Source organism: Choloepus didactylus, chromosome 4 (assembly GCF_015220235.1).
Source record: "Choloepus didactylus isolate mChoDid1 chromosome 4, mChoDid1.pri, whole genome shotgun sequence".
In the NCBI taxonomy this organism is placed as follows: domain Eukaryota; kingdom Metazoa; phylum Chordata; class Mammalia; order Pilosa; family Megalonychidae; genus Choloepus; species Choloepus didactylus.
In genome coordinates this window covers 147,350,797-147,368,353 of record NC_051310.1, presented here as the reverse complement: position 1 = coordinate 147,368,353, position 17,557 = coordinate 147,350,797, and the positions used below count along the sequence as shown (strand labels likewise).

The window sequence follows — 17,557 nt, the reverse complement described above, 5'->3', positions numbered from 1 at the left end:
AGTTCCTGTATTTTAGCCTTTCTCTCATTCATACTTATCTTTACCCATTCTCCTGCCATTTCTGGTTATAATTGTGTGAGATGTTTCCTTAAGTTGACTGTGTATCAGAGTCACTGGAGGAACTTTTAAATAATTAGATTCCCAGAACTTGCCCTAAACTACTGAATCAGAATTTCCTGGGCTCTCCAGATGATTCTGATTAGCAGCCAGGTTTGGGAATACTGGGGTAGTGGAAAGAATTCTGTTTGCTCCTAAGCTGAACCACAACTTAGACAAGTCAATTTTGTTATCAGGAAAATGGGGAAAATGATATCTACATCACAGAGTTGTTGAAGAATTAAAGGGGATTACATGCGTAATCTATTGCAATGTGAGTTTAAAAGGTTGCATTCATTAATACTCTTCTGGTAACCTAGAAACTTACCATAGTCTTTTTCTGAAATATGACTTAGCTTACTCTTCTGTGTTTAATTCCTTATGAAACTTAGTCTCTTCCTTCGTCAATCACCAAGGATAAGGCCATATGTAGATGAATCACAAGGCCCTTATGCCATGTGTTCCAAGAGCCTTCCAAGTTCAATCCTGCAAGAAGCCCTCAACATTTAATGCATATTGTTTCTTGATATCTCTTTCCAAATTGCTAGTACAGTTTCCATTTCTGGGAAATTACACAGACGTGTCTGGATCCAACTCTTTTATCTTTGCATTTCCAACTGCTCTGTTTTCCCTCTTTCTTCCCATCAAATTCTCATATTTTGACAGTTTTAAGACCAGCTCTTCCTTGATCTTTTCCTTCGTATAATATATTGAATTGAAATGAGCCCATTCTCCTTGGTGTGCCTTCTCTCCAAACACAGATTACTCTGATGTTCAGATTTTCTTTCTGTGATGGGTTAACATCACAAAACATTTGTGGTTTCATCCATCATAAACAAGAGTGTTTTAAATGAACTCTGCTTCTTTTCTCCCAAGCATCACAAATGGCTGGGACAAAGTGAAACGAGCTTTCAGCAAGAAAAGTTACGTGTTAAAAATAGTGGTGATAAAAATATGCAAATTGATTCAGTAAGAAGAATTTGTAAATTGCTTTAGCTTAGAAGGAAATACTCTCAAGGCATCTTCAATGAATCAGTAGGAAAACACTCTGGCTTCTTGAAAACACTGTTTACTTTGTTCAGTGTTCACAAAATGTATCCAAAAAAGTCCTTTCTCTTATGATGTGAGGGAAGAAGTAAAACTGCATCAGAGAGCATCTGATCATACTTGATTCAGGAATGTTACAGTTTTGGTTGTGTGCCCAGTTGTTCTGAGCATATTAACAAACACAGCATTAGCTGCTGACAGTGTTTTGTATTGAACACATCCATTTGTAAAAATAGAAGAAATACGATATTCACATTTTCAATCCTCCTCTTTATTTAAAAAAAAGCTGCAATGTGGTTTGAGTTGTGAATTTATTAAAGACATCTTTGATGAATCAACAGTCAAGGCATATGTAAAAAGTGATTTGGAAAATTTTGCACTGTGGTGAATAGACTGTTGGAGTATCCCTCCATTCTCTTTTTGGCTCTTTCATTGTCCCCTGTCACTCCTTAAATTCATTTGCTCTTAAAATGAAAATAACTCCCTCTCTTCTATGCCAACCTGTCTCAGTTTTTTCTGGGGTCTGATTGACTAATTGCAAAGTAATTTGACCCTGTTGGATAATGTGTCTTCTAAACATGATGCATTATTCCCCTGTCAGACACTTTAAAATAGCATCATCCAAGCTGAAAGCTTCCAAGTCTGTGGAGGATAGATAAGCTAACAGCCCAATTAAAAAATAAAAAATAAATGCCAAAGCATAGTGAAAAATTATAAAGAAAAGCCTTCCATATTCACCTTTTTCATTCATGCCATTTTATAAATAGATCAATAGTAATGATAAAGCTTGGGTTTTATTTACATCTTTGCTGCTCATTGGGTGCATGACTTTGGGAATTATTCATCTTCCACAGATACACTTTATTTTATCAAACAAGAGGGGTGGAAAAAATAGACTCTAAAATTCTGTGATCTACCATTTGGCCCCACTTGGTGAATTGATGGCTATACTAAGAATGAGCATCTGGGCACCACTTTGACTTTTGACAGAGCATTCAACTTACCTGTGCTTTGTCTACCCCTACATGGAAAATACAGATAATAATATTTCCTGGTTATATATTTAACAGAGTAAATGAGAAAAATATAATGTGGGCTGCCTTCACTTCTAAGAATAATAGTATATGAATGCCAGCTTAAATTTGTATATTAATAATAAATGAATAATAATAAAAAAATAAATAAATGCTAACATAGTGGTTAGTGCTGTAAATACTGGATACGGTCAATTGGTGCTCAGCATCTATTCCCATCACCTTTTAGTGCCATCTTACATTGCAGGAGTTGGAAAGCTAATAATTATATTTCCCTGACTCTCTGGCAGCTAGGATTCTGGATGCAAACCAGAACCCCAAATGGATGCACTTCCACAAATTTTGAAGGTGGGAAAGAGAGAGGGAAACTATTTTTCTGCTGCTATTTCTGCTATGAGAAGCAGTTGCTTCAGGCAAACACAACACTCCTGCGCTAGGACACTGGCTTTAGGGGTGTCACACAGCAACAGTAAGAAGAACAGTGGTGGTAGCAACATCAGCTACCCTCCCTAACCTCTGGGATCTTAAACTGGTAAAGCCCAGCTGTGGACCCCTGGCTCCTGCTCCATGTCTTTGGATGATTTTTGTTAGCATCTAATCCTTTGTATTAAATCCCTTTCATCTGGAAATAACCAGAGTAAAAATGTGTTCCTTGCACCGAAATCTGACTGATTCTGAATTTGTCACCCAAATGGAAGTTCAACAGAGGTGCTGTAATGCAGGGAATTCATCTTCATATCAATTGGATGAGGTTTGTATTATTTTTCCCATTTGGCAGATGAGAGAACTGAAGTCCACTGAGATTAAATACACTTGCTCAAGACCACATAACCGGTAAGTGGCAGAACCCAGGGTCAAATACAAGTTTAATTAAAAAGCTTTTGTGCCTATCTATCCTATTACCTTGTGATTTTATGGAATCAGGTACATGATGATAGCATATTCTTGCTGAAGATTTATTTTTATCAACCATGCCATTAATTATATTATACATCTCTGTGTAAAGCTCTAGAATCTCAGAGCATAGCACAGTTTTTGGCTCCTAGAATAGGTGAGCAACTTGGGCAGTTGCTTTTGCCACATTGAATTAATCACAAAATAGAACATACAGTCTATTAATATTTGTTTTCTAACATCCCACAAAGGCAGCTCTTTTCTAAAAGATTCTTTATAACTTGTGAGTTACTATGCTTCTAACACAAAATTCAAGGACATATGTCTGCTAGAACCCTTGCAAACACCCTGCCTTTGTTATGAACTTCAGAAACAAAGGTGTGACATCCACAAGTCTCTTGCCAATTTTCTCCATGGTTTCCTTCTGAGCCCGTTAGCAATCAAGCTTTCTTTCACTACACAGATTAATTTTTAGTAGCCCTTGCCTTCTCGTGGGGCTTTCTGGCCACCAAATCTGCTACATTCAACACATTTTCTTTTAATTGCCAAACCCATGTGTATTTTAGGAGGAAATTTGATCCAGATGTTTCTGATTCATCTACAATTAAGTCACCAAACTGTTTTGAGAGAGCTGCTTGACAGCCAAAAAGTCTTGGTAAAGTCTTTTTTTTTCCTTTAGAAACAGGAAGTCAGGTATGTGAGGAGCAAGCACGCCCAAATCCTGCCATGATCAGGCCACTGGAAAAACCCAGGCCTCAGAAAGCTTTCAGGAAATGTTACTTTTTCAAAATATGCTTGTTTTAGGTAAGTCTGGCTCACAATAGATCTTGTGAATAATGTCCCAGGAGTGGCTTTTGAGGGGTGAAGAAACCGACCCAGTCCCCAGGCCCGCCTTGGGGCTCTCTTCCCAGCCTCAAAGCAAGCTCCCCGTTGATTGGCCAGTTTCCCAAGATCTCTGGGCTCTAATTACCAAGCCTGCTGCCATAGAACTGATACAAGTTAAGGGCTGCCACATGCCCTGTGTGCTGCCCACATGGGATATTCCCACGGTCAGAGGAATGCCATCAACACGTAGCATAATCTGAGGCTGAGGTTGCCCATGGATATGCCTCATGGTGAGCAGGACTGTTAACATTAGCCGGTCTCTTACCTAGTAAAGGTGCATGCACAGCCCTCCTTGGAGTGCAGACAACTGAGGTATTTGGCCAGAACTGTACTTTGAGGCTTCCTGGACTGCCGATATTCAGGTGTGATTCAAGGAAGAAGAGGGTGGTTCTACTGATTGATTCTAAAAAGGACTGAGAATCATAGTACAGCGTAGAGTCAACTTTTCAACATCACCATAGTAAGAGGTGATACCACACTTTCTTCTTTACACATACTCTAGGATGACCAGCCTTTTGTGACTTCTTTAAAATGTTCCATAATTTTCATTCATTCAGCAAAGAGTATTGCCTTTGTCAGGCCCTATGCCAAGTACCCTGCTATGAAGAAAAATGAGACACTGTTCTGGACTCAAGGAGTTTATAACCTGGCAGAGTGGGACAGATATATAAGCAAGTAAGCATCCGGTAGCAGTCTGGTACAGGGGAAGGAGCATCTACCACAGAGTTCAAGAGACCTGAATCAAAATTCCAGCTCTGTCTTGATTTAGTCATGTAACCTCTTAGCCTCAATTACCTCATCTATAAAATGTGGGGAGGGTTAAATAAACCATATATACAGAATCTGCTCTGCATATACCATAACTCTTATTATTATGCCTTGTTACAAGGACTCATGGAAAAATGTGTGGGGTTCCACAGGAACACAACAGAGGATGATGGGAGCAGTCAGGGGTTTGGTGGAAATAGTAGCCTCTGACCTGACTTTATTTCTAGGTGAAAGTTCTTTGGAGGAAGATCTACCTGTGCCAGTTTGCATGTATTATGTCCTCCCAAACGCCATTATCTCTGATGTAATCTTGTGTGGGCAGATGTATCAGTTTTGATTAGATTGTGATTCTTTGAGTGTTTCCATGGAGATGTGCCCCACCCAACTGTAGGTGATAACTGATGAAATAATTTCCATGGAGGTGTGGCCCCACCCGTTCAGGGTGGGCCTTGATCAGTGGAGCCATATAAATGAGCTGAGGGGCAGCGGGAACTCAGTGCAGCTGTGAGTGACGTTTTGAAGAGGAGCTACAGCCAAGAGGGATGCTTTGAGGAAGGCACAGGAGCTCACAGATGAGAGACAGTTTGAAGACGGCCCTTGAAAGCAGACTCTTGCTCCAGAGAAGCTGAGAGAGGAATGTCCTGGGAGAAAGCCATTTTGAAACCAGAACTTTGGAGCAGACACCAGCCACGTGCCTTCCCAGCTAACAGAGGTTTTCTGGACATCATTGGCCATCCTCCAGTGGAGGTACCCAATTGCTGATGTGTTACTTTGGACACTTCATGGCCTTGAGACTGTAACTGTGTAACCAAATAAACCCCCTTTTATAAAAGCCAATCCATCTCTGGTGTTTTGCATTCTGGCAGCATTAGCAAACTAGAACACTACCCAATATATCTGAGTATATATTCTCCTAGAAATGATCTTAAATATTCTGAAATATTGAGATGGAGAACATATACCCAGCATTAAATCAACCTAACTTTACAAATAGCTACCAGGGCTTACAAGATCTGGAAATTCTGTGTGCCTTGAAATGTCAGTATTGCTATTTCTCTTGGCCCTTCTTCCTATTCTTTCTGTTCTAGATTATAAACTTCAACAACCATTGGCTTGGCCTGTGCTGTTGTCAGCAACCTTTCTAAAATGTAAATTTGATAATGCTCTTCCCCTTAATGAAGCCCTTTTGTGACTCCCATCTCCTTTAGGATAATATCTACTCTGCCATGAGGCCCTTAGTGACAGTCTCTGCCTCCCTTACCAGACTCATCTCCTTCTTCCCCTTATGTGTTACCCCTTAAACTGTAACCAGACTGGACTCCCCAATGCACTATTGTCTCTCTTTCCTCTACACCATTGCCCATGCATGCCTTTGCCTGAAATATTCTGCCTTCCCTTCTTTCTCCTTCAAAGACTCCTTCAAGACTGAGCTCAGGGATGACCTTCCAGCTTCCTTTCCCGAACCATCTGCTCTGGGTTAGAGACTTTACTTTTTTGGCCTCACAAGACCGGTACACATTCTGCCATGTATCACATCACCCTAGCAGCCTCTTGATATTTGAGCTCCTCGGGCTCATATATCATTTTTGTCTCCCCACCTGGCACAGACTTGCCAGTGAGATGTTTGTGAATGAATCATAGTACAGTACCTTAAGGAGAATCTCAGCTACTCTTATGCTCAATGCAGGAATCCCTCTACAACCTTCTTGATGAGATCTCTCTGGACAACTCCCTCTGTTTCAAGTTGTAGATCAAGGCAAAGATTAAACTGGGTGCCCATGGAGAGGGCTGCTTCAAACACCAGCCTCTTCAGTGCTTAGAGAAAGAGTGTACAGACAAAAGAGGAGGTATTCAAGTTCCTGGGAGAAGGACCACTTGCCTCTCTTGGTTATGTTAGTGTAGCATGGCAAGAGCCCATCGTCCTGGGAAAAGGATGAAACTGGATCTGGTCTGTTTTTTGAATGGCTTTTAGAAAGTCACCCCTCTGGTCATCATTGGAAGGGAAGGGGAAGAGACTAGAGAGGTGGCACATGTTTGTACACCTCCTCATACCCCCAGAGCTGGCTTATCCTCTGGAAAGCAGAGCTATGTCTGTAAATACACGGTCATGCTGGGGACTGAGCCCGGTATCCCACTAGGTACGTGTCTGTAGCATTATTCAGGATCAAGTGTCACTTGCTGCGTAGTAGCAAGAAATGCCAGCAGTGACTAACGACATTCCAATTATTCTCCCTGCTTCAGACTGATGAAGTACCCTGGGGTTCTTAGACAGTTGTTTGGGGGGGAACTGAGGAGGGAGATTCCAGACTACTTGTCAATGAACTTAGTGTATGCTTGAATGACTATTGAAAAAATAAAATAAAAGAGCTGTGGCATTATTTTGCACCCTGAGTTGATGGAGTGTTCACGCTGATTGCCGAGTGATGAGGGACCCAGGGGCCCACTCAGAGCTGCCCTCTGGTTGGGATGCTCTGATGTCTTTTCTCCCTTAAGTGGTACATTCACTGACTACCACCTCCATCCCTACAAAAGGGGTCCAGGTGAGCTCTTGGCTGCAAAAGCAGGGGTAGTATCTATTTTGTTTTGTTTTGTTTTAGTTTTATGGTAATAATAAGATTACCAGAGTGTGGAAGTGGGGTTTCGCAGATGCAGAACTAACTAGGCTCTGAACAGAGGCTGCTACAACATACTGCTCCATCTAACACAGTTCAGCATCCCAGGCCTCAATCTCCTTTGTTTACCATTCCATCTGACTCTGCAGTATCACCTCCTGTCTGAAATGTAGGCATGGGCTCATTCCACACTGCATCTGCTTAATTGATTTAGTCTCAGTGCTGCGTCCTTCTAGTAGCAGCATCTCCTAGTAGCCCTCTCATACGCACATACATTATACCTACATCAGTATTTCCGTAAGTTATTTAGTGAAGAGCCTCCAGAAACAGTGTGTCTCAACCATTTTTCAGTCAATACCCCCTGCTATTCTATCTCCCTTTCTCTTCTGTGCATTCTACCAGCCCAGTAGTAGATATAATAATTAACCATGCACTTATTACTGAAGATCACCTCTAGCTAACAATCTAGGTGACATTTGCTATTTTAAATACTTGTTCCTATTTTCCGAGCTCCTCTGTTCCCCTGGGCCAAGGCAGTAGCACCTGGGTGACCACCATGTGATTCTGTGGCAGAAACAGAGACCTGGAGATGTCTGACTATGGCTGATACCGGTGACATTTCTAGGTGAAGCCTAGTGCCTCTGAAAGACTTCAAGGGGAAGGTGAAGAGAAAAGGATGGTTCTGTTGCCCTTTGTGCCTGGCTGGGTAAATAGGAACAGTCCTCCTTGTAGGTTCACCAGAGGTATAGAATTCTGTTACAGGAGGCTTGGGGAGTGTGCACTGCGTGGTCATCCTGCTTCTTGTTATGAGTGAGTGTGGAATTGTAGATTAAGTGGCAGACTCCCACTTAATCCCCAAGATACCCATGCTGTTGGTGGTGGAGGGGAAGGCAACTGACTTTTGACACATTGACACATGCTATGGGAAACACTCGACAAACCTTTTTTTTTCTGTTCTCCAGTAGTAAGAGCAGAGTCTAAAATGGCCCCATTGTAAACCCCTCTAGGACTGCGTGTCCTCTTCATGCTGTGTAACTGCTCACAGAGGCCTCCAGCTGGCCATGCCCACAGTGGGAGTTCACTTAGGATTGATGGCCAGTGGTGCTGGCACCTCATGCCTTAACTTCTGGCTACCGTGAAGAGCATTCTCCTCTTTTGTTCTCCACATATCCTGGGGGTGGCTACAACCACCTTCCCAGTTTCAAAGATCCTTGGCCTAGAGCATTATGGAAAGACTGATAGACCCCAAGAGGTGAGGTAAGGACCCTTCCTCTACCCTCAGGAAAATCAGTGTTTCTGCTGTAGATGCAGGTCCAGCCTCCACCCTGAAAGAAAATACCTTTTTGTCTATCAATCTGGTAGATGTTCCGCTTTGAGACTCCACTCCAACCCCTCCCTAGCGTGTTCACTCCCTCCCACCCTCAGAAGACTTTCTCTCCTATGGACCCCTCTGCTGCTTTCTTCCACGGTGCCCTGGGGAAACACTCTTTGTTACCCTGCCTTTTGCTTCCTCACTTTTTCCACTGCCCTATCCAGTAAGGCTTCAAACCTTGCCTTACACTGCTGTTTCCAGGCCAGTGCTCACCACAATCTCCTCTTCTCTTTTAAATCTTTAATTGGAGTTTATTATAGAAAATGTCTAATATACACAAATGTAGAGATAAAAGTATGATTGGCCCCCACGGACCCATGACCCAGCTTCAACAGTTAATATACAACCAATCTTGATTCATTTATAACCCCATCTCCTCCATTCTGCACCCTACCCCCTGCCATCACCACCACTGCATTATTTTGAAACAAATCCTGGACACTTTATCATTTCATCTGTAAATAATTCAATATTTATACCTTCGAGATAAAGGCTTTTTAAAAAATATAGCCATAGCTCACTCTGCGCCTGTCTTTGTGCCTCTCTTGTGCGTGAGAAGATGGCAGTGCAGGAGCACAAGTCAGTGCAGTTTGTATGTCTGGGTTACCAAAGAAGATGTTGCCACATTTGATTATGTGCTGTGTATGGATGAAAGCAATCTGAGAGATTCTAATAGAAAAAGTAATGAAGTTAAAAACTGCAAAGCTGAAATTGATCTACTTGGGAGCTATGATCCAAAAAGACAACTTATTATTGAAGCTCCCTGTTATGGGAAAGACTCTGACTTTGAGACTGGGCACCAGCAGTGTGTTAGGTGCTGCAAAGCATTTTTAGAGAAGTCACAATAAAGCATCATCCAATTATTACTGAAGGCCAACAGTGATTAACATTTTTACAGTGATGCTCTAGGTTTTTCAATCAGTGTGTTAAAGTGTAATGTTTCATTGCTCAAGGCCATAGCTTTTTTTTTTTCCAATTGACTTACCATTTCTTATCTTAAAAAATAATTGTAAATGGAAATTAATGTTGTATTTGGCAGAAGAGTTAATAAAAATTTTTGATTCAGGCAGTTTATGGGGTGCAATAAATATTCTTAAGCAAATTGGACCTCTTATCTTGCCCCACTTAAAAATAGTGGAACAAACAAAATAGTAGAAATGCAAAATATAATGTTTTCTGTGTGTTTTGCAACACAATCATGTCTTCCCAGTGTTTAACCTCAAGGTACTAATCCTTTGACTGCTAGCATTCTAATACACTTAATTATGATCTTAATAAATAATGAATCAAGACATCACTTCAAGGCCCAAGTCAATATATGAGCCCATTGAGACTTTTAAATAATCTACCTCTTTAGTAAGTTGATATGTATAAATTGATGCAAAGATACCCTCTTTTTACCCCAGGGCCTTTTATTGAATTACATACTCCCAGTCATAGGAGTTCACAATCTTTATTGGAAGTATTCTAATTCACACATATGCATAGTGCACACTTGTGTGTTAAAAGGATAGGAAAGAGAGAATAATTTATGGAATTAATCTTTAGCTCCTTTGATTATTCTTAATTTTTGTTTGTATAGTTTATTTCATAGGGAAGTCAGCTTTTTGCTCCCATTTAGACCACTTTGCCTCTGAAATTTTAATTATATCCAAAAAGGACACTGTAGTTTTTTTTATCTTGTACTCACTTTGACAAATGTGTGTTTTTATGTGCACATATAACCCAAATGTCAAATGTATATTGGCTTAGATGGGAAAAAATAGTTTAAAAAGCTGAAAAAAAGAGAATTCTATTACACTGAAGCCCTTAAATAATGTTAGGTGTTCTTTTATCAGTGTTTCGTTTATAGGAGAATATAGATAATTTCTGTGTACTTTGAGATAACTATAATTTCAAATTCATTTGGGTATATATTGGAAAAGATTGTTTTCAAAATAAACTGGGGAGTATAAAAATACAATTGAGATACAAGTTATATATACATACATGGCCATAATACCATGTAACACCTAAATATCACCAAATAATTCAATCACTATTCAAATTTCCCTAATGGTCTGATCAATGTCTTTTAAATTGGATTTATCTGAATCAGGATACAAATAAGACCCATATATTATTTTTAGTTCACGTCTCTTAAGTCTTTTTACATCTGTAATATCTCCCCATTTTTTGTCCTTGTCATTTATTTGTTGACAAAAATAGGTCACTTGTCTTATGGAGTTTTCCACACTCTGGATTTTGCAAAACACATCCTCATGGCATGTTTAACATGTTTCTCTACCCTCTGTGCTTTCTATTAATATGTAGCCACATCTAGAGGTTCAAGTTAGATTGTTTCAGCATGAATATTTCATTGACAGTTCTTCATCCAGAGTCACATAATCTCTGCTTGTCTTGTCTTCTCATGGTGTTAAGATTAATCAATGGGATCAGGTGCTGCTGGCTTGATCTGTCCAATAGGAATTAACCCCTTGTTCTTTCACACAACGGCTTTAGCAGCCATTGATGATTACTGCCCATTACAATCTACACTCTCCTTTTGAAGTCTTTATGAGAGAAGTTATTCTACCATCTTGTTTCTTTCTCAAAAGTCCCTCACGACAAACTTTTATATTCCTCACTGACTGCTGACATGGCTCAGATCGTTCCTCTCAGGAGTGATTTCTAACCTTTTGGAAGTCACAGTTTCCTTTGAGAATCTAAAATTTTTTCATAGGAAGAAACAAATGTGCATAGGCACACAAATTTCTAGCTAGTGTCACATGTTCTTGGACCTCTGGTTAACCCCACATTCTGCAGGCTTGCTAGGTAGCTTTGACCTTGCACAGACTTGCTCACCCTGACCTGCCCCTCAAATTTTGAAGACTTCACCTTCCATTGTTCCCTGACCTCACGGTTTTTCTACTTCCTGAAGTCCAATGATCTTCACTTCCAGTCAACTCTACCTACTCACTGTAAAAGTTACAACTTAGACATCATTTATTTTCACTTGAAATTTTCCCTTTGCCAAGATTCCAAATTCAGCTTCCCTGTGATCATGAACTCCTCGACTTCTCCATACTTTTTTCCTTTTTATCTATTGAAGCTTATTTTTGTCCATACTATTTTTCCTTCACTCTTTTGACCTCTCTCAAATCATTGATCTCAGCTCAGCCCTTTACAAAGCCTATAATCTATATTGTGACATTTCAGCATTGCTTTCTCTGGTGTTTTAGAATCTTTGTTCTCTTGATGTTCCATGTGTCAAATTCGAGGGGCTCACTCTCACAATTTGCCTTGTCTGCTTTTCGTCCCAAGATGCTTAGAGGATCAAATAAAATTATCAAACAATGCCAACAGGGCCCTTGCAAATTCAGACTAAGTTAAACTGGGATCTCAGTGCAATCCAACCACTCACATTAATCTTTCCTTACTTTCCTATCTCCTTGGTACCCAAAGTGTGGTCTTTGGGAAAGCAGCAGAAATATCACCTAGGAACTTGTAAGAAACACAAACTCTAAGGCCCCACTCTGAATAAGAGTGTGCATTTTAACAACACGCCCAAGTGAATCATATTCACAGGAAAGAACAAGAAGCATTGTCCTTGACTCCCAAGGGTGTAACTCTCCCTGATAATGTGGGACATGACTCCTGGGATGAGTCTGGAACAGGGATTATGGGATTGAGAAAGCCTTCTGGACCAAAAAGGGGAAGGAAAATGAAACAAAATAAAGTTTCAGTGGCTGAGAGATTTCAAATGGAGTCAAGAGGTCATTCTGGAGGTTATTCTTATGCATTATATAGATATCCTTTTTTAGTCTTTAGTGTGTTAGAATAGCTAGAAGGAAATACCTGAAACTGTTGAACTCCAACCCAGTAGCCTTGACTGTTGAAATGATTGTATAACAATGTAGATACAAGGGGTGACAGTGTGATTGTGAAAACCTTGTGGTTCCCACTCCCTTTATCCAGTGTATGGACAGATAAGTAGAAAAATGAGGACAAAAAAGTAAATGAATAATAAGGGGTAATGAGAGGGATGGGATGTTTTGGGGGCTCTTTTTCACTTTCATTTTCATTTTTATTTCTGGAGTAATGAAAATGTTCAAATATTGTGGTGATGAATGCACAACTATATGATGATACTGTGAACAACTGATTGTACACTTTGGATGACTCTATGTTATGTGACTATATCTCAATAAAATTGCAGGGGAAAATAAAGAACAACAACAAAAAGAAATAGTTAAGATAAATTTTAAATTAAAAAAATAATCTTAAAGAAGCACTGTCCTGTCATATTCCTCACAACGTGCATTCTAAATATTTTACACAACACTTAATTCTAGATTCCCTCTATGGGTTCAAACAGAAAAGACTCTGAATATTTCAAACAGAAGGAATTTAATAGCGGGAATTGTTCACACAGGTGATGGAAGAGCCAGGAGGCCACACAGGAGCTGGTGAAACAACCTCGAGGTTTACAATAGCAGATGCTATGATCTCCGCAGGCTGCAGTCACCAGGAAAGGAGGAGGCAGCAAAAGATGGAGCCTCAAAGAGGATGTAGCTACTGAGAGAGAAAAAGGAGAATTGCCCTGCTTCTCCTATCCTCTCACTTTCTACTCTTCCCTCAGTGACCTCATATTAAACCCAGCTGGAAGCCAGATGACGAGGGAGCCTGGGAAACCCAGCCCACCCTTCAGAGAACAGCAGGGAGGGCAAAGGATGCATGTGAGGACAGACAAGCCAGACACAGGCCTAGAGACCCTGACTCCTCTGCCTTCACTTGCAAGTGCCTTTGAGAATGACTTCTCTCTTCCTCCTTCTTCTTGACCTCAAATTATCAGTCTTTAGCCATTTTCTCTTCCTTCTGTCCAATTTCAGAAAAAAAAAAAAAATCATTCATTTTTTTCAAGAGACCAAGGACAGGTATGAAATGTAACTAAATGGCTACCAAACACAGAATTGTTAGGATAGAACCTTTCAGCTCTATGTCTCAAGAATGTGGGGAATTATCTTTTGGAATTAGGTGAAAAGGTGCTTCAGAAATCATGATGTGGAGAAACTACCCGCAGAAGCCCTCTAGGAAAAATATTTCCTGCTGTGAAAAAGGTGCCAATGTTTTTCTCGATTTTATAATAACGATAACATAGACTCACATATTAACTGGATATGGCCAGCTATTTCTAGAGAAATCATTTACATTTAGACTTAATGTGTACTTATGAAAATTAAAATCAAGAATGACCTTTTCTTCCTAAGTGCTTTCTTACTGCCATCTCCCTTTTAAAGACAAGGAAATTGAGGCCAACAATATCGAAGCCTGAAATCGTTGTTTCCTTTACAGCAAGGGGTTGTAAAGGGCACTGATCTGAACTAACCCCACCAGGAAGCTGATGTTCCTGCCATCCTTTCGATGGATTGATTTTCTGAACTTGGGGGGACTTGTCTGAAAGAAAATTGGACACCTCTTCAGAAAAAGAGGCAGGAGAGAGTCCTGCACCTGCTGTTCCAAACTTCAAAAGCAAGGTGGAGGAAAGCTCCAGTGGCTGAGAGATCTCAATAGAGTCGAGAGGTCACTCTGGAGGTTATTCTTGTGCATTATATAGATATCCCTTTTTAGTTTTTAGTGTATTGGAAAAGCTAGAAGGAAATACCTGAAACTGTTGAACTGCAATCCAGTAGCCTTCATTCTTGAAGATGATTGTATAACTATATAGCTTACATGGTGTGACTGTGTGATTGTGAAAACTTTGTGGCTCCCACTCCCTTTATCCAGTGTATGGACAGATGAATAGAAAAATGAGGACAAAAAGTAAATGAATAATAGGGAGGAATGCGGGGCATGGGATGTTTTGGGTGTTCTTTTTTAGTTTAACCTTTGTTCTTTTTCTTTTTTGTGTGTGGTAATGAAAATGTTCAAAAATTGATTGTGGTGATAAATGCACAGCTATATAATGGTACTGTGAACAATTAATTTACACCATGGATGAGTGTATGGTTTGTGAATATACCTCAATAAAATTGAATTAAAAGAAAAAGGCAGAGATGAATGAGTTCCTCAGTGCTCAAGGAGAGCTGGATTATAGGCTCTACTGAGTGAGGGCCTTGGCAGGGTCAGTCTGAGTCACCAACGCACCTCAAGAACCTAGCTCTGTGCCTGGCACATGGTAGAAACCCAATATTTGCTGAAGAAATAAAATAAATCAAAGTTAGAAGAGCTTAGTCACCAGGTACTGAATATGCCACTTCGGCTGGTTGTAGAAGCTGAGTCTCAGTTCCACCATCTGTAAAATGATAAAACTGCAACCTCCCTCTGTCTACTTACAGCATATTGTTAAGATCAGATAAGATCCGGTGCATGTGGGTGCTCTGTTAAACAAAAAATGTTTTTAAAATGCTTTAAGTAAAAAAATGTCACACACTAGTGCTTGCACACATATTTATTAAGATACAGCTAAGTGAAATGTGTCAACTCCTGCTTGTGGGTACTTTCTTACTTATTGCTGTGTAGCAATGTCCAAGGGCTAGAAGAACTACATAATTAAAGTCAAATGCCAGCTTTTTTACAGACTTGGCCAGAGTAGTACAGCCCTGTAACACCATTGTAAACTACAACAAATCTGAGGGCATTTCATTTACAGTCTCGCCTTTATTGTTGTTGACATATACATTTTAATTTTAATGCTCATTGCAGGTACACACACACACATCCACAAAAGCCTCTTATCCTAATTTAGCAGAAAGCAGAACCATCAGTGTTACTGACAATGCAATATCAAAAATACAGTTGCTTTTCATTCCTAATTGCCTAAATAAGAAACATGCTGCCATTCATGGGGGCTCTAATAGCACATGCACATAAGCAATACTGAGGCCTAATAGTGAAGGTTTCCATCCAGCTTCTTCACTTTATTCTGGGTCCTTATCCTCATCTGAAAAATGGGGGACCGACTTCTTTGCGACAACATTGTCCAGTCTCTGTCCTTGCAGGTAAGGATTAACATTCTGAAAAATATAGATGGCACAGTATTACACATGAATAGCAGATAGAGACATCTCAAAAAAGAAGAGAAAGAGAATTGTTTCTGGCCTATTGGTCTAACAAGGTTAACAAGCTACCTACCACCTATCAAATGATTTCTGTAATGCACTAATCAATTTCTCTGTGGTCTATGAACCATTGTCTGACTGATATATGTGTTTGCGTCTGCCACACAACTATAGAGGTCTTTCTTAATCAAATGCAATGTAGTCCCTTTCTTTTGGCCCAAAGATTTGGGGTGAACCTGCTAATAAGCCCTCACTGTTAACTTAAATACCAAGCGCTATATGAAGGATAATTCTTATTCTATGGCTCTGTTTAGGTGGGAGAGAGGATCTGAAATCCATTAAATCATTTTACAAGAATGTTCTAAAGGTGATGACAGGGCAGGACCAACTGGGAATTAGCATCTAAAGACTGGTCACAGCATCATCCTCTTGCTGTGACTGATTCTTTCATGACAGGATTCTGTTGAAGCACATTCATTAGGGCTAGAGCAATCATTTCCATCTTCCCTCAGTCAAATTTAAAAGCTGAAGAAAATAAGGAAGTTATCTAGAAGCCTCCTTTATTTTTGACTCAAGACTCCCTATTCTGAAATTTCTTTCATGTGTCAGTATTCTGAGTGTGTCAAGGTTTTTCCATTCCTCCTCTAATATAGATCTAGTTTTTGAGGTTTGGATTTGAACTAGTAATTGGACCTTCACATCACAGTCTTTAGCAAGCAGAAAAAATTTTTCAGAACTTTTGGAAGATATTTGTTTATTGAAGACATCTTCCAACAACAACAAAAATACAAGAAAGAAGCTGCAGTTACAAATGATCAGATATCTTATTGCATGTCAAGTCTCTGTAAATGAATGGGTGCAGTTCACAGGTGGGGTCTCTCTTGCCCATAGGGCATGAACTGCTATAACTTTTTTGAAGGGTGAGCAGACATTCTCCAAAAGAGAAGGAATGGAAAATGAGCTTAATATCTGTAAATGTCTTCCACATTCTGACAGGAGAACACATGAAACATGCAAGGTCCACCTCACTCTGCAAAAATAAATTGCATCACAAACAAGTTGAGAATTAGTTAGGAAGTGTGCAATGTCCTCACATACCTGAAAGGTGACATGTCACAAAAGAACAGTACCTTGCTGGGAAGTCATGTTTAAAAGACTTAGAATAATGAAAATACTCTTTATATCTGAATTGCCAACTAGAATGGCCAGATCTACCCCAAGGGAATCATATCAGAATATTTGGGTAGGCAAAGCAAGTGTGGACTGAAAAAAGCATATTTAATACCATAAATATTTTTATTGCTTTTTAGTAATAATATTTGGAAATTTCTAATAAAAGAGGAGATGAGATTTTCATGTTTATCAAATATGGGATTAAATTATATATATGTGTATATATATATCCTCTCACTTGAGTGAACGATTGGTTAGGTTACACGGAGAAAATTATTCCCATTTCACAACTGGAGAGATGAAAATACAGAGGGATATCACACTATTTATCCTCAGTAGAGCCAAGTGCAGGCCTCAGGTACAATGCAAAAGACCATGGATTTTCATCTAGAAGGATCGTTAGAACTGGATCCTTGCTTTTGATGTCTTCTGGAACCTCCCACCAGATGCTGAGCTTCACTGAAAGAAGGACCAATTTTTTTTTTTTAAAGCAAGTCTGTAATACCTTTATTTTGATTCATGCACTTGAGGGGGTGATTAAAGTCTTCAGTCAAGATGGAAACACCATCTGAGAGCTGATGATGGGGAAGCAGCTTCTAGTTCTCCATCAGGCCTGAGAGACCCACAGCTGATGGC

General features: G+C 39.8%; 1 protein-coding gene across 2 annotated transcripts in view; it reads right to left on the bottom strand.

Annotated features, from left to right (window-relative positions):
• Positions 1-15,123: 15,123 nt before the first annotated feature.
• SCG5 (secretogranin V) overlaps positions 15,124-17,557 on the bottom strand; it is a 90,297-nt gene continuing 87,863 nt past the window's right edge. For both annotated transcript variants that reach the window (XM_037834366.1, XM_037834367.1), the window contains exon 6: positions 15,124-15,703. In XM_037834366.1, coding sequence (XP_037690294.1) covers positions 15,608-15,703 — 96 coding nt within the window. In that variant the 3' untranslated portion in view covers positions 15,124-15,607. The remainder of the gene's footprint in view (positions 15,704-17,557) is intronic.